Raw genomic sequence first — 21,616 nt, forward strand, 5'->3', positions numbered from 1 at the left:
TTAAATATTAAAAGATGAGAGATTTAACTTTTAATTACTGTCTGTCAGAAATCTGGGTTTAACTAATACATCTTCCCAATCACAATTTAGTTTATTTGTTCCCCACATTTCAGCAGAGGAGCACAGTATGAATCCTGTTTATTTTGCCGTAGATGTTTGTCTGTTCCTTCACATTAAAATACTGAATGTAAAATTTGATTTGCATAGATGAGTACCTGACATGAGAAAAGGGGAAGTTAAACTGGAGTACACACTTTGAATTTTGACCCTGCTTACAAATGTGCATGTGTGTGTACACAAGAATTTGAAGCTGAAACTCTTTGTTAATGAGCATAGGCACTCACAGGAGGTGGACTCAATCTCTAGTAGCTTGTGGGAACTACTAAACATTTTTTTTAAAGCACCATGATTCTGCCACCCAACTCTAATCAAATTACATATTTTATGCTTATGAACTTAGACTTGAGGAATGAAAAGTCCTGTGTTGTGAGCTCTGGTTCAGGTGCTGCATATTTCCTCATCTATTTGATGAAAGGGAAAAGCTAAACAAAGACTTTGTGATAGCTGCTATTGCTGTGCTTCAAAGACAGATTGCAGTGACAATCTGCCTCTTGTGTTTCCCTGGTCTAAGAGGGAAGTAGAGATAAAACACCCTCCTTACAGCCTCGTCCTGCCAGCTAGTCCCACCCCTGGGCAGGAGGTGAGGAAAAGCACTTTGCAGAACTGCATCTCTGTTGTACTCTTGCCTACAAGTGCATTGCCCACAGGTTCATAAGCATGATTTGATCCCAGTATTTGGGCATTTTATTAAAGTGAAATGTGGAACAGCAGCACCCAGTCTGGTTTGGTGCGTTAAACCTAAATTGAAGTTACCGTTGTGATGAAAACCATACGGCTTTGGTATCCTCAGTTTGATGTGCTTACATTCTTAGACTTGCTACTGTCAAAGGTAGTAGAGGTTTCTTACCATCTTTGAAGCAATGCTTAAAGTTTATTGCTAAAGATTTTAATTTTAAGTCTATCTGTTGAGGTTACAGGGTTTGTGACCTTAAGCCCTAATGATTTGACAAAGAGTCTCTGTCAGCCACGTAGCTGTTAATTGAAGTAACTACGAACTTCTCCGAGTATCCTCACGAGAAAGAGACGAGTAAATCAGAGCTGTGTTTTGTATAGATCATTTGCATTTGTCCCACAGTGGTAAATGAGAGGCAGGCACATCAAAATACATGTGGAACAGCGAGCTGAGTCAAGCCAGGTGAGGTAGGTCTGGGTCAGTAGGAGCCATGCCATGCCTGATCCAGGCAGCTCAGTGCTATGCCTGCGGAGTGAGGCTGAAGCTTGAAGTCCTGCTGTGGGGCAGTGCGGCGAGTTCAGACCCTGCTTGCCCTCCCCCAGAGCAGGTCCCAGTGTGCTGGAAGGGGGGACACCTTTGTCAGGGGGTGGTTTTCCCAGGGTGAAACTCATCACTTGTGGTCCGTGTGTGCTGACCCCTGTGATTTTCACAGATGCAAAGCTAATGAATATAGTTGTAATCTGTTAATAGGTGACTCATTTTAGACCAAAAGCATTTTATTTGTAGTGTGAAATACTAGGGAAAAGAAAAACATATGTCACAGACTCAGGGTAGAGGAAGAAGGTAGCAGTAAGCAGAAGTAATGAAACCATGAATAAAGGCACATCAACGTTCCTTAAACAAAGGGCTCAGAAAGTGCAAATAATTGTGCAAAAGTAGAGGAAGTTTCTCATGGCAGATAAACCTGAAAGCATACTGAAAACATAATTGTAGCCTGTTGCCTCTTTAGCAGGCAGACTCACTTTCTCTCACTCCCCTCTTTTCCTCCCTCTGCTGAAATGTATACACATTTTCAAAAGTATATTTTAAAACACGTTATTACTTCATCCAGATGGAGACTTAGATTGGCTTCAAAGCAACAGACCTGCTAACTTTTCATTTCTATAAAAACCAAAGGTACTAAGACAAATGGATTGGCAATAGCACCAGGGTTTGGTTTTTGTTGTTGTTTTTGACAATTTTCTAAGGACAGGCAGAATCTAGAAATATCTAAGGGTCTGGAAATGTGAAAGACAGCAGTAGGCAATATTGGAGAATATTTAATTTAGTAAGGGCATTCCACATGGGTCCATGCAAAAAGTAGCAGAGTAAGCCAAGGTATTTAGATTAAGAAATATTAAATAGAAAGGTCTTTTTTTTATGCATTACAGGATGTTCCTGTGTCAACCTATTACTGAAGAGGTTGAACTAGTCATGTAGTTAGACAGCAAATGCAGTGAATATGTGCATAAATAATGTAATACACCGGTCTCCAAAGTTACCAATCTAAATAGTGAGGGGATTATAAGTAGTCTTAGAAATGTCAAGTGTGCTGTTCTGGGGCAAAAGTAGAATAGAAGAGCATGAATATTAATACCAGCACTCTTTGATTTTATTCAAAGCTCTTTTGGAAGTTCTTACTAGCCTCTAATGCATAACACACAGCAAAGTTGTGCCAGAAGAAGGTAGGTAATCAAATAGAAAGGATGAACATGTGGCTGTGTCCTGTCTTGATTATGTATTATTGCAAATTTTTCATTGATTTCCATGGCAAATGATATGCCAGCATGCATGGAGAAACCCCACTTGAACCGGCTATAACTCTGGGCATCGTAACAAAGAAAGACTTTGATGTCCAGTGCTTTCATCTTTTAAAGTGTATTCAGTACAGTAGCCACTTTTGGTGTGTTCAGTTCATAAGAAAAGAAATGCTGGTTTATTATAAGTGTCATATGAGTAAATAACACAATGAAATAACAGCATATGGAAATCACTCGGTGCTGTCTGAGCTAGAGTGACAAGAAACTGAGTCTTAAGGTATAGCCACACAGCAAGCATTTGTCTTTTACTTGAAAGAAAAGATGTGTAGAAAGTGAACTCCTGTGATTTCCACAGCTGCAGCTATTTCCTAAGTAAATTGTCACAGGTGGTATAGCAGGAGATTATACTGTAAATATTCAAGCTAGAAAGTTCTGATAGAAGGGCTTCTTCAATAAAGTCTCTGTTTTTTGTATATAGCTTTTGCCTAATATCAAGTGGATGTTGGCATAAGTCCACTTAAGAGCATCTTCATTCTCCAGGCGGGGCACCCCAGATGAAGTTCAGATTTGACACTTAGCAGAAATAATGTAACATTAAATGTATTGTGCACAGTCCTGTCCTGTTTTGTAGTACCTGTAGAGACTAGCAAGCTGCATTCTCTGTGTTGGAAGTTTTGCAGCATAAATTAACATTTGCTTTTTATTTCTTAGTATCAGTTACCAAAGAACAATTGCTGAACCCCAGGCTTCCTATGTTTATTTTACTACTAAAAATGCAATTCTTGCAGAAACAATAGAAGAAAAAGTATCGCTGTATAGAAAGGAAAACAGATCTGGCTCTCCAGTTGATTAAGAAAAATAAAATCCTTTCTGACTTCTCACACAAGAAAAGAAGGAAAAGAGCCAAAAAGTGAACAAACACTGTACTATTTCATCAAAATATGTACTGTCAGTGAGGCTCCTTGCATGGGCAGAACTCCAGTAGTGAGGAATGGGCAGCACATGGTTCAGCGGCCAGTGGCAGATACCAAGGTGAATAAGCTGGGGCAGATCGCTCACTGAATGACCAGAGCGTAAATGGCCAGCAGTGATGAGCTCTGAAAGGGATCTGTCTGCTCCTCATCGGTATTTCCAGTGTTGCTCTTTAATATTTTATATTACTGCTTGATAATACCAAGAAAATGCATTGTTTTAACACGAGAAGAATGTGGTAAAGTGTGCCGTCACCCCAACAGCAGAGAGGACCGATCGCACATCAGCATAAAAAATGGCATTCCAGCTGCTGGCAGCTGGTTGCTGATAGTAACCTGACGAAAGATGAGTCTACCTTACTTTTGTACTGAGGTTAGGACAATTAAGCCAGCACGGTGGGCCCAGTGTGCAACTCCTGCTGCTTTCAGAGACTGCAGTTTGTGCCGTCGGGTCTTTGGTCGTGGCAGCATGAGTGGCAGCACGGCTGATAGATGGCATTGCTTTGCCAGGCAGCTTCCCCTAAGAGCAGGGGAAAGGGAGCATGGCACAGGGCAGAGAGTGTGTATCAAAAAAGTACTACAAACACTGAACTATAGTGGTGAGCCCAGAATAAAAGAAATCACATAGCAGCCTTCATTCTGAGTCCCTGGAAGTGTGAAAGATGCTTAAGTTTCTCTAGCACTTCTTAGAAATAGAGGAACGATCTTGGAGGGGTGAAATGCCTTGCCCAACTTTGCAGAGTGCATCAGTAGTGGTTTTAGGAAAATAATTCACTTTTTCACTCCCTATTCTATGTTTAAAAAAGGAGGTGTATATTGGTGTAAGGAATCAACTTCAATAATCACTATTAATTGACCAAACAGAATAATTGTCAGCATTCAAAGCAAATTGAGAGACAAATGATGACCTTCTGGTATAGAGGTATTTATGTTGGATTAGCTGGGGGACCTAGTTGACTGGTGATTGGGTAAGCACGGATGCACACTTTAGGATTATAACATTGCTACAAATCTTAGAATCCTCGGAGTGTGTAATAATTTAGAGGCTAATTTTTCAGCTTTCTCTAGGGCCTGATTGATAGCTTCAGTGAACTTTGGATCCATCTTCAATATGAGAAGTCACTTCTAATTATACAAAATGAGGAAGTTGCAATTACAAAGTGATTTTTTTTTTTTGGAAGGACTAAATGAGTGGCTTATGTGCTCATCCCTTATTTAAAAATATCTAAATGAAATTGTCCAAAGGAAATAGAGGATTAACAAATAAGTATAATGCACAGCAAGTGGTCTAACTGAAGAAAGACTACATAATCTAAAATAACTAAATCCACTGTAATAAATTTAGCAGGGAGACTGAATTATTTCAGATACATGCGTGCTTACGGTGGTCCATTTGGGTCAAGGCTAAAGTTCAGGAAGGATAGAGAAAGACTCTCAGGCTGCCTTTCTATTCCTGTATCTATCTATTCCATGAGTAGAGGCCTCCAGCTGTGAATGGACGTAATCTTCTTAAGTAAAAACTCTAAATATTTGTGTAAAAACAAGTAAACGAATGTAGCATAATAGCATACAGATACACTGAGGAGCTTAATTCTGTTGTTTGTAGATCTCTGGTGCAGTTCTGTTCTCACCGAGATCAACTGAAAAAAACTTCTGTTGACTTCAAGTATATGTGTAACAACTGTTCATCAATTTCAAAAAAAGTTTATCATCTTCCCTCAAGCTAACATTTTCCCAAAGTTGCGGAATATATTTGAAGACAGAAGCATTTCATATGCAGCTGTTTTCAAAAGTGTTGATATTTCAGCATGAAAGTTGCAATCAATTACATTAACAGAGGGTAAGGACATATTTTGGCATTGCTTAGGGACGCAAGTTAAGGATCGAGGTTTCCAGGTTCCTAGCTACCATATTTTTATCTAAAACCAACTTTTCTCTCTGCTTTTTTCCAGGTCTGGAGTTGGTGTGACGGGTTCTAGGCAGACGTTATTTTATGCAGAAGTAACAGACCAGATGAAAACTGGTGAAGGAGGTGGCCATCCTGAGGAAGGAGAGCTGATTGAAGTTGTAGAAATACCTTTAGAAGACTCCATGAAGTTTGCTTATGATGAGACTTTCCCGAAGACAATGGGTGTTATCTTCAGCTTCATGTGGTTCCAAACCAACATAGCACCCAAGCTGCCAAAAAAATAAGATCAAAGCACTGTGACTTTCAGAGAAGATTCCTTGCTGGTTGTGGGTACAAAAAAAAACTGCCTTGATCAACTCAACTCACCACAGAGTTCTCAAATGTTTCTCAAAATAAATTTGGAAGTGAAATCTGAAGTAAAATCCTCACTCGATTTCCATCATTAGCAGAACTGTAGTGGGTGTCTCTGGGACCAGGGTTTGTCTCTGAGAGGCAAATGTTGATTCTCACTCAACAGCTAATAAATGTGCCCTCTTTTCATGGCAATGCTCTACCACTGTTTTGAAGAGATACTCAGGGCCTCGGTGCAGCTGCTATACCAACCTGTTGCTGCTGTCTGTAGGGTCTGGTAGCTGTGTATTCACTTTAGTTCTCATGGATGTTTCTCCTAATATTTTTTTTGGGGGGGAGGAAGCAAACTGTAGTAGTTACAGATACCCTAACTACGTTGTTGAGCTCTGCACAGCTTCCAGGGAGCAGCTTTCTCTGTGATGTGTAGCTCCCGTACCAGAGAGAAAACATTTGCATTTCTGAACATGCAAACCTTTATTTCATAAGCAAACATGCCTGTAAATCCTTCTGCTAATGTGTCATTCAGACAATAGCCCAGCTGTAAGGCTATATACTTCCCTTTGCGCCCGCTAGAATGCTGAGCAGCCGGGATGGGGATGAATGATGGGGGCTGCGACTGAAACACATGCTTCTTTGTTTGTTGTATGGATAATAGTTGCTTAATTAGATCAAACTTTGTCATCTAGAGCAGGACTTGAGTGGCCAAATTCTTTTCATTTGACTCCGAGGTGACTAATACAAGTGATTTCTCGGAGGTGCTCTGTGGTCTCGGTTTCTTTATCGCCAAAATGGGAAGAACAGGCCTTACCTCTTAGATAGCGCTCCTTGAAATCCCACCATCGGAAGTGCTTTAATGAGAGGCTTTATCATCATTTGTGCAGTTTACGTCGAAGGCCGTGCATCCTGCACAGACACACTGAGCAACGCAATTTGATTTAATAAAGTGGTCTAATTAGAACGTATATTATTCTATCAGCATGGTTTAGATGTGGACGATTTGTCATGTGAAAAACTGTTAATAGCATGAATGAGAGAGAATCAAGTCTGGACATTTAATTATGCAGTTGTTTATGCAATTCATTGAGTTAATGTTAATTAAGATGAGTACATTATCTGTGCTTGTAGGACTACAAGGTATTTTTAGAAGCCGAGCACCAGGAATGTGCAAACCTTCACATAGCGGCTGGGATAAACGCAGCGCGGCTCAGCTGGAAGCGATCGTGTCCGCCAGGTGATTTGAAATTGCTGCGGATCTAAATCAGTGTTTAAGAAATAAATGCATAAGTAAAAAGACTTTAAAACTGGTACTTGCTTGTTCTGCTGAGAGGGAGGAAAGCTTGTTGGAGAGTCACTGGAGAAGGAGCAGTTCGACACCTCTTACGAGAGTGCAGACACATTCACAGAACTGTGCCTGGTCCGCAGAGTCGACAGCTGAGTTATTGTGAAAAGTAAATAAATCTCGTCTGTCTGAGGTATTTACGTTAGAAGGTGTTTTAGGGTGGGGTCTCTGCTGCTCTGCATCCTTACAGGGCTCAGTACCATGTGTCCTGATTACTGCTGAGGCGTTTAAAAGCTAGTAGAATATAGATGATAGATAATGTCTTGCCTCCCAATTGTGTGTGTGTATGTTGGGTATGAGTGGATTTTGCCAAAATCCGGCCCAAACTGCAGCTGCTGGGCAGCAGAAGGCTGTTCCCCATCACCAGAGCAGTCCGTCCCGCCCCTGGCTGCAGTCATCAGACAGAAGCAACGCAATGTGATGCACACAGAGCACGGTTGTGCCTGGCGTTGGGCTGTGCAGTATCAAATACAAAAGTATTGACATCCTTTTCCTTCTTCCCTGTCAGTTTTGGTGGTGATCTTTGTAAGTAGTTAGGAAGGTTTGAAAATGCAGGAGAAAGGGTTTGAACTTTTTTTCCAAATGGAAGATGATTCATATATATAAAAATACAACCAGGGCAATTCAGTACCACTTCTCTCATCAGGGCTCATTTCAAAGATCATAATTAGAGCAAATCTGATATACATCAGCCAAGCCCAGGCAGGAGAAAAGTGCTTCTAATGGAATCTTGAAATCACGTCTGCCTTTTAGATACATCCTTCAGACGTGCCACCACACATGTATATGGCCGTGGAGAGCCTGCAGTTTGGAATAAAACAGAGTCCCCATTTTGCAGGATGGCTGAGGTTGGAAGGGACATCTGGAGGGCACCTGGTCCAGCCCCCTGCTCGAGCAGGGTCCCCTAGCACAGGGTTGTGCCCAGGTGGCTTTTAAATATCTCCAGGGAAGGAGACTCCACAACCTCTCTGGGCATCCTGCACCAGTACTCAGTCATCCTTGCAGGAAAGAAACATTTTGTTGTGTTCAGATGGAGCCTCCTGTGTTTCTGGTTTGTGCCTGTTGCCTCTCATCCGACTGCTGGGCAACGCTGAGAAGAGTCCGGCCCCATCCCTGTGACATCCTCCCTTCAGAAACTTGCACATTGATCAGGTCCCCCCCAGCCCTCTCCTCTCCAGGCTGAGCAGGGCAGCTCCCTCAGCCTTTCCTCGCTTGCTGGTGATGAAACCTGTGCAAAAGTCGCGTCTGATCTCATCCACCCTGCCCGGTGAGGTCAGCGTCTTCCTTCTGCTGAGCAGCATCGATCGGTCCGCATTTAGAAAACAAGTCTTAGCATCTCTTTAATCTTTTTGATATGGCTTTGGGATATAGAGATAATCTAATGAAATTATGAATCAGGCTTCTAATGAAGCCTGAAATTATAAAATTGGGATGTAAAGTAGCTGTCAGACTCGCTATGAGATGGCAGAAAAGACATCACCAGCACCTCGCAGGTACACAGATGATGTTTATTTTTGTTCTTTATTGGGATGGTTGTAAAATAATTAATTACAAGCCCCAAGCTACTCCTACGAGTAGTGATCCAATAAAAATGCCTTCTCTGAAGGGCTGACAGATGAACCATGGGGCTGCGGGGAGGGGGTGCCCTGTCCGTGGGGATGCTCCTGCCGTGGCCCCGCTCCCCTGGCAGGCGGCCGCTCGCCTTTTTGCCCGCTGCCTCATTACCATCCCTCCCCGCCAAGGACAAAAGCGGCGTGCCCTGACTCCCCGCGGGGCCGGGGCCAGGCCAAGGGCAACCGATATAATTGCTCCTGAAATACACACGCGGCCAGAGCAGGGCGACCCACTGGCCAAATCGGATTTTTGCTAAATTAGGACAATCGCCGCACAGGCTTCATCCCCCTCGCCGGAGCTCTATACATAGATGAAAGGCACACCCAGTTGTGAAATCTGTTGAAATGGCACACCTGGTGCTGTCTGCAAGTCTATTCACAACCGTCAGCAGGTGCGACTTGGCCTTTGTGGCCATAAAAGTCTGGCTGCGCGGCCCCCGCTGTGCCCCCCGTGCCGCCGGTCCCTGCGCGTGGCGAGGGAGGCTGTGGCAGATTAACGCCCTCACTGGAAGCCGCTCGCAGCCACCTCCTGAAGCGTGGAGCGGCTTCACAGGGGTCAGGATGAGGCCTGTGCACACAGGGTGGGCTTGTAGCTCCCATCTCTGCGGTCCCAGGACTGCTGCCGAGCGGCCCAGCCAGCATTAAGCACAATTTACAGCCCCTGTTTGGGCTCAGCCTCTCCAAAAGGCTCTCTGGAGGCAGCACAGCAGCAAGGTGGAGCCCTCAGAGCCCCCAGCCCCAAGCCAAATTCACATTTGAGATAAGGAAGGCTGTGGGTCAGGTGCCCCGTGGCAGTTTTCCTTCCCGCTGGGTCACGCGTGGCTTTGCTTGATAAAAAGCAGGAAAATGTTCATACAAATCCTTCTGTGCTGCTGCGAATGTTACCCCTCGATCTGTATAATCCTTCAGAGCCAGTCTCGCTCTGTAATTGGGAACACATTTTTACAAGGGCTTTAATTGCTCTCCAGATAAATTACGAGGCAGAAGTCAGACCATAGCAGAACAGCCCAGACTTGCGGTGCTCAGAGCTCCCCGGCCTGCCTCAGAATTGGAAACACGATCGTGGACTTATTAAACCCTGCCCTGTATTGCTCTGCTGGTGGAGGATGTAATATCCTGTGCTGGCTTTGGTCTCTAATAAAGCATTCAAAAGCAGTAGGGCTCCAAAAAAAAACCTTTTGGACACTTGGTCAGGATGAAAATGGGCTGGCAGCGGGTGATGTGGAGACGTCCATCAACCATTATCAATGAATGGCTTCCCTCATGCCCCAAGCTCCTTTAAATAAAAGGCGCTGGCTCTGCTTGTGCCCACTGTGCTTCAATACGGGGCTGCAGGTGTGATGACTGGAGCAATTAACAGCAGCATTAACATGATTTAATCATTCTACAAGAGCGAAACATTGCAGCGATCATGCTGGCAGCCAACTCCAGAGCACTTTAGCTCGTGCAGCAACCGGTGAAATAACCGGACAAGGTGCAACCAAGCACTCGAAAGCGCTAGAAACAATTTAAGAAATGTTCTTGGGACAAGCAGCAGGCGCTGTGCAAACAGCTCCTGGGCTTTCCGAAAGCGGCCTTGGCTGCCCGGCCCCGCAGGAATGCACTTGCAGCGATAACCTGCAGCTCCTTTCGTAACCTCCTCCTTCGGGCTCCCACCCCAGGGTTTCGGGGTGCTGCTGTGGCAAGGGAATCAGGAAAATGAATCCAGAGGTATTGCAAGTCCATGCTACACTCTTCACTATTCAGTATGAAGGGTGGGGGTCTTAACAGGGACAAGGCTTCCCAGTGACCTCCCCAGGACTTGAAGGCTGCTCTGCCCTTGCTTCTGCTGCCGCTGCCCTAACTCCACACATTGATCCCAGATGAGCACAGACAAAGTAATGCCAAGGCACCCAAAGAAAAAGATCTGGATCGAGGGGCTCTTACACAGCCCAGCACTGAGCAACCTCGGCTGTTGTACTCATCACAGCCGTGACAGCTCTCTCCAGCAGAGGATTTAGCTCCTGGATGTACACTAATGTGTAGATTTATTTTTTTTCTTGCTGGCAAAAGCAATGTGTAAATATTCTGCTGTCATCAATATAGCTCTGCTCCTAGCTAGATTAACAGGGAAAGCATCAGCAAATGTCAAAAAATAAAAAGAATAAAATAAAATAATAATTATAATAAAAAAAATTGAGGCAACAGTCCTGCCTTCCAATGCCCTGTGCCTGATCCTAATGCCCTGTCCTTCTTCTATCAATCAAGGCTGATTGGCAAAGCTTTTTAATTCAAGTCTCTAAGCAGGATGATCAGCGTTTACTTAGCCAGTGTTGATTTCCACTTGACCAGACTGCTCTGCAGCACAGTATCATCTTATGGCACAAACCTTCTTACAGGGGATAAAGAAACTGAGACCTCCCCGATCCTCCTCGTTACCTCTCCGGACCTAACGAAGGTGCCCGTCTCGAGGCCTGCCCTCAGCGCTGGTGTCGTGCCCAGCCTGGGCTGCAGTCCCAGGTCTGCTGCAATAATATAAAACAAGCCTGGCACCGGGAGCGTGCAGCCCGTGGCACATCTCCCCTGGCTATTTTTAGCCATTTTTCCAGAGAAACGGGGCTTATGCAACCGGCTGCCCATCACAGGGGCTCTGGCCTTCGCCTACCACCCAGCATTGCCGTGTCCCAACTTGGGCTGTGGAGATTGGGACTGGACAGGGCAGGAGCTCCGGGATGAGTTTAAGGATGTTACTGGGTGCACAGCCCCACGGGGCAGAGGCACCAGCACATCCCACAGCCCCAGCCTCCGAGCTCCACCACGCTCAGGACAATCTGTTCCTTGCATCACTTCTCCTGCCACCTGCAGCCTGCAACTCAGCAGGGAGGGAGAAGACGTAAATATGCAATGCAAGTAGTTTAACACTAAACAAAGTGACTCATTTTTACATAGTAAAATTGTTTCGTAGTAAAACATGTTGTTCTCAGAGCTCCTGCTCCTGGAAGAGGTCGGAGAGCGTCGCCGCAGACCTGCCTGGAGCCTGGGGTTGTGGCTGGCTGCTGCTCATTGCAGGACTGGTGCTTCGGGAGCTGGCTTGTCCTTGTGAGCTTCATGAAGCACACTGAGGGTACGCACGTGGCAGCACAGAGTTAAGACAGAGCATTTGTTCTGGATGCAAAAATGGGGGCCGCTTCATTCCTCAGGTAATAGATTTAGATCTTTTATGCAGGAGGCTTTGGTGGGGGTGGGTCCCCAGGAGCAGACAGGTCTGGGAGCAAGGACTGGTGCTGGGCAGGGCCCCACTGCATGCTCTGGGGCCTCAGAACCCTGTACACAAAATATTCCCTTCCCTTTACCCCAATCATGGGTGGCCAGGTGTTTGAAGAAATGTAAATGCTGAACAATAAAATATTAGATTATTTCTCTAAGCCTGTCTGCACACTAATATTCCTGTTACTGAACACAGAAAGACTATTGCACTAATGCCCCTTATAAAGCCAGCCGGAGTTTTAGTACTCAGAAAGCTGCTTATCTTCTCCTTTGGACTAAGAAGACTCAGATGCCTTTTAATTATTAAAAGGGCTGAATTATGTCTCGGTCTAAACCTGGAAGTCGGAGGAGGCAGAGACCTCTGCAAGACCTCTAAAGGAGCCAAAGTCCTTTAAACCCAAGCTCAACTTTCCAGAAAGAGCACGTGGCCTCAGGAGAGATCCCGTACTAATTTATTTGCTTGTTGCTTTTGAGCTGAGCTCATTTCCAAGCCGTTTGCATGTAACACACTTCATGGACTTGGGCTTGCCAGCCCTCCAAGGAAAGCCCCAGCCTCCAGGACTTTGCCATGTGGACAGGGAGGGACTCAGCACCCAGCTCTGGGTGTGTGGGCCCAATTCCCTCCCCAAACCATCTCACAAATGAGCCCTTTACAAGGAACATCATTTTAAGTGGGATGGGATGCCAGAGAGCGGCCCCAGTGGCTATGATTTATGGCACGGGACCACCCAGCCCAGGCACTCGCCCCCAGGGTGCCAGGAGGTGTTGCTCAGCTCGGCAGCAGGCAGGAGAGCAGGCCCTGCAGTCAATGGGGCAGAGAAAGCATCTTTCTCCCCTCCCTAAAATTTGGAGACTGGGAATTTAAATTGACAAAGCTCAATCTGCTTATTCGGTACAACCTAATACAGCGCTGTAATCCTGGGAGATCTCGGCATCAAAGGCAATCATTTCACTTGCAAGCTGTTAAAGCTTTGAAAATGGAGTTTTTCTTTGTAGAACAGCAGCCCTGGGTAAAAGCCAAGGTCCTCAAGGCTAAAGGACGATAGACAAAACCAACAGACCTACAGGGATACTGGATGTAGTTTCTATTTGCAGATTTATGTGTCTGTCCTGGCTTTTGTCATGCGTGCAGCACGAGCGCTGTATTTGACACTTTAAATCAAGGAACAAAGGACTTGAACGGCAGAGGGAACTAAACTGAGTCGAATTAATTTGTTTATCCTGCAAATCAACATCTGCTAAGACCTATTTCTTTCAACTCCGAAGTTGTCATAATGGAATATTTTGCCTTCTGCTCAGTCTAATTATAGACGCGGGAGCCGAAAGCTCTCATTTTGCTCACAGCCGTCAGCAGGGGCTTTGCCGCTGCACTCTGCACGAGCCAGGGTTAAACCAAGCTGCATTTAAAAGTCTCTTTTTCAGGATGGAGCTTTCCTCAGTAAGCTGCGTGTGGGTACCCAGTTAAGCTGATGTGTTTTTTTTAATGCTGAATCTATCATACGGCTGATTTTCAGTGCTGGTGGAAAGCCTCACAGGAGAGGGCCGCGGGTGCCAGCGGACCAGGCCTCACGGGCAGGGCCATGAGGGGAGCGCTCGGTGCCACCGGGCTCTGGGTCCCCCTCAGCCCATCACTGTCCCTCACAGGCTCCCCTGGCCTTGTTCTGCTGCTCTGCCTGCAGGTTACGAGTCCTTCAGGCTGCGGTATCTTCTCCAGGTCCTTCAGCCCAGGAGCCTCGGCCGTCTGTGTGCTAAAACAACCAAGCATCACCAGCAGGACCAGTCCCATTGCTCTGTGACTCTGGTGTGCTCATCAGTAGATGACTTTAGGAACCTTGGTTGCATTGCTGCCCGTCTGGACCAATGATCCTTCTTCAGCTACCACCAATAAAGGTCTGGGTGTCCCACACTGCAGTGATGAAAGATGGTGGCCCAATCCTTCTAGGTTTTGTGAGGTATTTTTTTTTTGAAATCTGAGCCCACCCCCCAGAAAAAAAGGCCTCCTCTGACAGCAGGAGAGCTCCAGGGAACTTTTCAGCTGCTCCCTGTCCTGCTGGACATGACACAGCTCTATCTGCAGCCTTGGGGCCAAATTGGTTTGGATGGAAGTAAATACAGATGCGTTGTGGACAGAAAGGGAGCTGTGCTGACGTACACCGCACGGGAAGATAGCATCATTTTTCTTTGACTTGATTGTTTTGGCACGGATCCTGAAGCTACGTGTCCGGCTTACAAGGAACTGTCAACACTGAACACAAGATCTGCTGTTGAGGAAAAGGAGCACGCGCAGGGTTTCCAGGACTTCTGACCATGGAGCAGAGAAGAACAAGGGTACAGGGGAGGGAAACATGCAGAGAAATTGATCTTTCCTCCCTCCAGGATCACACCTGTCTCTGAGCTCCCCCCAGGACCTTTTTCTGGTCAGGAAAGTGTCTCCAGCATCTGTCGGTGACTGCCTGCAGCGAAATGTTGTCTTCCTGCCCTAAAACCCCACTGCTTATCAGCAACCCTGGCTTGAGGCTACCCCAGTAATCCTTGGTTGCAATGCATGTCCATTATTTCCTTTTTAGAGCTGCAGAGTTGGGTGAAACAGCCGCTTTCTCCCCATGTTTGATATTCGTAGCTGTGGGTTGCAAACTAATTAGCTTCCCTATCTACATTCATCTTCAGCACACCAACTGAGGCTTCTTCAAGAAAGGCTTGTTTAAAAAAGAGCATGTCTTTAGCAGTATTGATCCTCAGACATTTCAGGTTTTCTCAGAGACGCTTGGGGAAAATAACTATATTCAAATTTGAGTGCTTTGTTCTCTATTAGAAATATCTCTGAAAACACAGCTGCTGAAAGCAATCCCTGTGTGCAGGTCTGTGTTGGTGTCCCCATGGGAGGGCTCAGCAGGGCTGCTTAACTTCTCTCCATGGATCGGTTCTGTTGCCTACAGCACCTTCCTTACCTGCTCTCTCTGGATCCTCTTGGAGCAGTTGCCTCAAGCATCCCATGGATTTCACCCCAGAAACAACACAAAAGAGCAGAGCTTATGGCAAAGTAATACGGCCATTTATATATTATGGTAATATTAAAAATCATGTCCTCTGAAGATCATCCCAGGAGGTAGCTCAGCTGCAGGCTGAGCCTCCACAATCATGGGAGAGGCAGAAGTCCCTTGGTGAACACAAATGCAGGGGTGGCAGTGGCTGGATATCACCACTGTGTCCCAGATATCTGCAGAGCCTCCTCTGCCAGTGACAAAGGTTTCCTCCAAGCTGGAAGGTTTGGAGAGGGAAAATGAAGGTAGCATCTAAGCAAAAGCCTCGCCCAGAGTCTGAGCAGGAATTTGGAGCACTTGAATTGTCCATCTCCAAAGAATCTTTTCCAGGTCTGGCCCTGATCCTGGTGCATGCTGAGGCAGGACTATGGGATTTGTAATCAGTGCTGTAGACATGATTTAAGACCCTATAATATGTATCTCACTATCACATCACAGTGCTTTGAATTGAGGAGCTCAAAGTATTGTATTTTCATGCATATAGCCTGCATCTCAGATAACTCACACCACTGTAAAAGAACTGTCCTTTGCAAACAAGTACTTAGCTAATCTGCATCCTCAGATAACCTGGGGGTCAGCTCAGAGTATCAGCTCTGTATGTGAAAGCGAGGGTGCAGGATGGCAAGCAGCCTCCCCTCCTTCACGGCAGCCACCACCATCCTTTCCTGCTCCCACCTCACTTTTTCTGCAGCCCCAGCTCCCTCCCAACCTGCAGCAGATGAGGATGTGACATCAGGGCCAGCAGCACCTCATGCTGCTCACACCAAGTCTGCATGCGAGCTGGGCTTAGGCTTGGTTTCCGCATGCAGCTCCTAGCTCTTGGACTCCTGGTCCAGGACACAGTGGCAGCCTGCAGCAAGGAGGGGTTTGGCCCCAAAACTGTGCTGAGAAACAAAATAACCAATTCTGCCTCTTTTGCATGTGTTGCTGCATCTTATTTTCTTATTCCCAACTCGTTGTGCAGACAGTAAAACCTCCCTGATGCAAATTTCCCCTCCAGCCTGCAGAAGCTTGGCAGAGGAGCTGAGCATGTACAGGGATGCTTTCAGAAGCCAAGAGCCTAAAATTAGACTTTTAATGCCACAGTCGGCACCCGAGAGCTGACCTGATTTTCAGAAGTGGGGGGATATTTCACAACCTGCTCCCTGTATGGCTTCAACTTCCATGGCAGCGGTGAGTCTGCAGCAGCTGTGAATCAGCTTCCTAAACCTTGTTTTGTACCTCTCGGGTTGGTCTGCAGCACAGGAGGATGCCACGCATGCAAAACCCAACTGCCCTCTCACTACAGAACTTACCTGCAGAGCTTATGCATCAAATTTATTCACCCAGCTTGCCTCATCCAAATTCTTCCCACCTGTAAAAATGTCTGGTCATCCCTTTCAGGTTCTGCACTTGAGCAACTTTGCACATGCATTTATTCAGCTGATAATGGCATAATGCGTTTGCAAACATCAGCTCATGGGCAGAGCAATTTACCAGGCGAGGGCTTTATTTAAAAGCATAAATATATTTCATGGTTTCAAAATGAGCCAAAGAAATAGCTGGTTTCCCAGCTAGCAACAGCTGTGCTGCTGGGTGTACACAAGGCCAGCCAGCTTCAGCAAGACAGCAACGCACAAAAACTTTGTTTTAACAAAACCTGTGAGTGTATCAGCTCCTTTGCACATGCTGCACCTTGGGGCCTGTGTTTGTTTTCGACCAAGGTCATCAAATGAATTATATCCTCATTGCAGGGTTTGCTAGAAAGGGCTTTCAAAGCAAATGGGATTGTGAAACACTCTTTTACTACACCTAATGCATTGCAAATAACATTGAAAAAACTGACAGCAGGCTGGAATGCTGAGAAAATTGCTTTGATAAACTAAAGTGTTTAAAATAAACTTTAACGTTACTGATTTTAACCCATGTCGGGAAGCTGAAGCAATAAGCATTCTTGCTAGAGTAACTGAGTTTAGCCTGAAGTCTCTGTAAAACTGGAAAAAAAACAACAGCACAGGGAGCAAGAATTAATCAGTGAAAAAATAGAGATTCTTATGTCATTTCAGAAAACAATGCACGCAGGCCAGGCAACCCCTGAAACTTGCTCCTGTTTTATTATTTTCCTCCACACTGGAAGATGAGCATCCTAGCCAATGCTGAGCGTGTACGTCTCAGGAAGGTGGATGTGGGCAGCTGAGATGTGCCACGGGACACTTCTGGGCATCACCTTCTAGAACAGGACCCTTGCAAAGCCACCTCCATGGCTTTGGTTGCTTCTGTATGGCCACACAGAGATAGCATCCCGTGGTTCGGTCTCTGAGCTGACACAACCACGTTCACCACCTGGCAAAGGCAATATGAAAGCCGGGACGTTGTGAGCCCGTCAAATTGTCCGCTAATGTTGTGGAACAGAGTCAGCATTTGCTGGGGCAAGGCCTGCAGAGAGCTGCTGAGCCTCTGGGCCCCGTTTCATTCCAAGCTTAGGGACAGGAGGCCCAGCCTGGGGCATGGGGATATCCCTGGTGCCAGCTGCAGGCATCCTCCACACCGTCCCTTGCCAGCAGGCCAGCACTGAGGGAAGCTGCTGGGGCTTATCAAGGTGACTGCACGCCTTTGGAGATCAGAGCAGAATGTTTTACCCTCTCCCAGCACCTTTTTATGCTTCTCCCCTGTCCTCTGATCCAGTCCCTCCTTTCTGTCTGTGCAGGCTGTGTTTCTGCTCAAGCACTGGGTCAGGCCCATGCAGCACTGTTCTGTGGTAGTCTGAGCAGAAGACACAGCGGTAGGCCAAGCAGAAGACAGAACCTCTCAACGACCAAATGAACACTACTGGCAGAACTGGGAAATGCTACTTCCAGCCACAGAGCTGGGCTGGGCTGGAGGTCTTTGCACTGACCCCAGATTTCAGGCTTTTGTGCCTGAAATGCCCACATTTCCTCGCACAGGCCCTGATCTGAGCAGAGTGTCGGGTTTGTGAGGGCAGGATTGTAAAGACTGCTTGCTTGCTGCTTTTTCCTGGAAATCTCCCAGCCAGCTGCTGCTGTGGCCTCATCTTGTTTGGCTCACGAGGTTTGATAGGATCACAGCACAACCGGAGGCCAAAATGACTGGTGTCACCTGCTCCTCATTTGCTGCAACAAACCCCCGAGGACCTGGTGGTCACTGGTCTGTACGGTCCCTCTTTGGGGTCCTCCTGCCTGCAGCACTCTTCTCTGCAGAGTAGATATCCCTGAGCCACCTTCTAGGTCTCTTCTTTCAAAGAAATACAAAACAATCCTGCACCTGTCTGCAGGTTTTAATAGATATTATTATCTAGAGCTGCTTCTTAACCCCCCTGCAGGCCCTGCGCTATCCTTTTGGCTCAGGCTGTAGAAGCAAGGAAAACAGAAAAAAATCTCTTGATGAAAGATCCATGCTGGATGCAGGGACTGGGGACCCACAACAGGAGTGCAGGAGCCCCAGGTCTGGCCCCAGTTTACCACAAGCAACACAGAGCTGTCAGCTGCACGTGCCTTGATCCTCCTCTGCCATAACCCGCTCACTTCCCTACATAAAACAGCTGAGACTGCGACACTTTGCTTATCACACAGACCAACAGCACCCCTCTGGGCATTAAATTCTACCTCAAGTCCAAGTCTTTAAAGTATATATACCAACACGCACCATTTCTGAAAGTCTGTTAGCACAGGCAGAGCCCCTGGTGTTGGATTACTGAGGTATTCGAGGGGCAAATAATAAGAGCACTAAACCTGAAAGGCACAGGCTTAGGACCATGACGGTCCCCGTGGTGGCCACCTCTGGGCCCCAGGTAGCCATGTCCCCCAGTCCCGCCCCTGCCCAGCTTGTGCTGGTGGCCGCGGCACTGCCTACGCTTAAAGCCCGGGAGCCAACTGTGGGCCAGAAATGGCAGAGCCTGGCAGAAAAGCGAGGGTGTGATTTGGCCCTGTGGGTGTATTTTTAGACTTTCTATTTCGGACTACTCCTCTCCAGCAGAACATCTGTTGGATCATTTTATAGCCCTGATTGTTTACTGGAGACTGACTGACACTGACACCACAGGGATATGATAATAGTATTTTTTCTGTGTATCTGTAGATCCATGTCACTGGAGGGACGGGTAAAAGAGCTGTGTTTAAACACCATGGCGAAGGGAATTTATTCTTAAAGCAATCATTTTCTTGCAACTTGTGGGATCATCTAGTCTGTAAAGAACAAAAGCAAGCTCTGGGGTAATGATTGCTATTCAGAGATTACCTTGAATTTGACCCTTCTGCTCAATTTACTCTGTAGAAGCTGCTGAAATGGTCATGTCCAAATGCCACACGGAGTCAATTGATCTGGGCTTTGCAGTTGCAACCCTGTCCAGGGACTCCATGGTTCCTGTGCTGTCAGTTCCTACCAGAGACTTATCTGCACAGTACATCAAAGGAGAGTGAAGGTTTTTAAATGATAAAATTGTGGTTTATTCCAATTAAAAAAAAAAAAAAAAAGTGGGGGGCAGACAGGCCACACGGTTTCCATGAGAAGAGAATCAATCCAGGCAGAATTTCCAGCAACGCACATTTAGATGTGGCGTGTAATGGAGATTACATTGATTTTCCTCCATTTACTGTAAGGTAACTGCGAGTGAAACTGTAACAGGAAACTTAGAAATGCTCTTCACAGAAGCTATATTTAGGCAGACACACTGACATGATACCACTGAATAAAATAAACATGCAGGAGACGAGCAGTCCTGAGAGACTTTCAGCTCCATTTGCATGACATGCAGCAAAGGGGGTGAGTTATCCTCAAGCCATCTATGCGACCTTTACTGTAGAAACCTATAGAAGGCCAGCAGGCTGCTGGGCAGCAACCTGGGTAAACTGGGGGCATCTCCCCTAAACACGAGGATTTTGCCCCTCCCTGCTAAAACAAGCCCCCTGCTATGTGGCTGGGGCACAGCTCCTCGGGCTGCCGGTCCCTTTTATATAACAGGTTAATTTATGGCTTGTTGTCAACAGAAAGAGCAACAATTTGTTTGCCACGCCGCCTGGAAGAGAGGAGTTTTCTCAGAAGTCCACATCATTTCTGGAGTTAGGGGGCAGCTGCTGCTTCTTCAAAGGCTCTGGCACCACGTCCTGCGTGAAATTAAGCCGTGTGTCTCTGTGATGCCACGGTGCCCGCAGAGGTTTGGTTTTCCATGGGGCACTCGAAGCTTTACCCAGCTGCCCGTGTTGAATTCCTTATTGCTCCTTCCCCCGAAACAGCAGCTCCCAAGATCCCCGGGCAAGAGAGTGGCCCTGTGCCCAGGGCTCTGCTCACTTGTAGGTCCTGCTAGGGTCTTTCCAGAGAAACCATGGACAAGTCACTTAACTCCCCTGTAAGTGGGAGCAATGGTGCTTTCCCTCCTCGCAGTCTGCACGTGACACACGCTATGTAAATATTTAGTATTTGAGCCAACTAATGCTTGCCGGAGCGGCACAAGTGAATATCAGATCTGCAAACATTACGTCCAGGAATGCAGCAGAGAACACTGTTTATTTTTATGAGCTAAGTGCACACCTTCTTCCCTTAGCTGCAAAGGCTGCTCTGTGATGGGAGGGGAAAGCGCAATGTCTGAGTACTGTCCCAAATCTGAGTTTATTCCTCCTCGCACAGCACACACATTGAAGTTAGCCTTGCAGATGTTACGGATGGTGTAGTCAGAGATGTGGAATGACCTCCCCAACAAGCAGGAAAGCCTTGGGGTGCCACCCAATAGTTGGGGAAGACAGAGTTTCAGCAGGTAGCAGTGATGCCCTGCCCAGGCTCTGAAGAAACGGGTGTCGAGGGAAGAAGCCCTCAGAGATGAGAGTACAAAGTCAGAGGATGGTGGGGGCTGGCAGGGCCTGCAAAGGAGGCACAGGGAGCTATGCTGCTGGCCTATGCCATGGTCCTGCATGAGGGATGGGTCCTGGAGCAGCTGGGGAATAAGGATGAACCACATAGGCAGAGGGGTTTCAGCCCAAGAAGGTGACCCATGTAATCTACTCTTTGTTATCAAGCACACCCATTGTTTCCAATCTTCTCGTTTATACCAAGTGCCAAAATGATGGACTCATTTGTAAGAATCAGCCATGTGAAATCAACCCCTTGTTTTTGAGTGCCTGGTGTTAAGTCGCTTCTCTGTGCATTAAAGCACATTTCGTCTGTCTGCCCACCAGCAAATAAATCATCACTCCTGATCCAGACTGACTGCCAGGTTGGCGGGGTCGCACGAGCAATGCCTTGCCCCCTTTTGTGCACACACTTGTTTGGTTACATTAATCACACAAAAATGATCACCAGGCCATTTCTTCTGCCAGGCAGAGGCAGAAGCCTTGCACCGTGGTTACAGACTGCAGAACACGCTAAGTGCTAAAGCCACAAGCTAAGATAAATATGTTGTGTAGATATTTCAAACATTTGCAATGGCTCAAAATCCAACTGCTCCCAGGATGAGTTTCTGTACGAGTTTCACTTGGTACAGACAAGTGCCTGTAAGGCATCTCCAAGGCTTTTATCCTCTGCATGCTCCTTCTCTCAAATGACTACCGTGGTAAATCATCACGAGA

At 46.5% G+C, this 21,616-nt stretch overlaps 1 protein-coding gene across 1 annotated transcript in view; it reads left to right on the forward strand.

Annotated features, from left to right (window-relative positions):
- NUDT14 (nudix hydrolase 14) overlaps positions 1 to 7,127 on the forward strand; it is a 60,098-nt gene extending 52,971 nt beyond the window's left edge. Inside the window, exon 5 of the mRNA XM_068682558.1 lies at positions 5,516 to 7,127. Coding sequence (XP_068538659.1) covers positions 5,516 to 5,756 — 241 coding nt within the window. The 3' untranslated portion in view covers positions 5,757 to 7,127. The remainder of the gene's footprint in view (positions 1 to 5,515) is intronic.
- The last annotated feature ends 14,489 nt before the right edge of the window (positions 7,128 to 21,616 follow it).

This window comes from Anas acuta, chromosome 5, assembly GCF_963932015.1.
Source record: "Anas acuta chromosome 5, bAnaAcu1.1, whole genome shotgun sequence".
Lineage (NCBI taxonomy): Eukaryota > Metazoa > Chordata > Aves > Anseriformes > Anatidae > Anas > Anas acuta.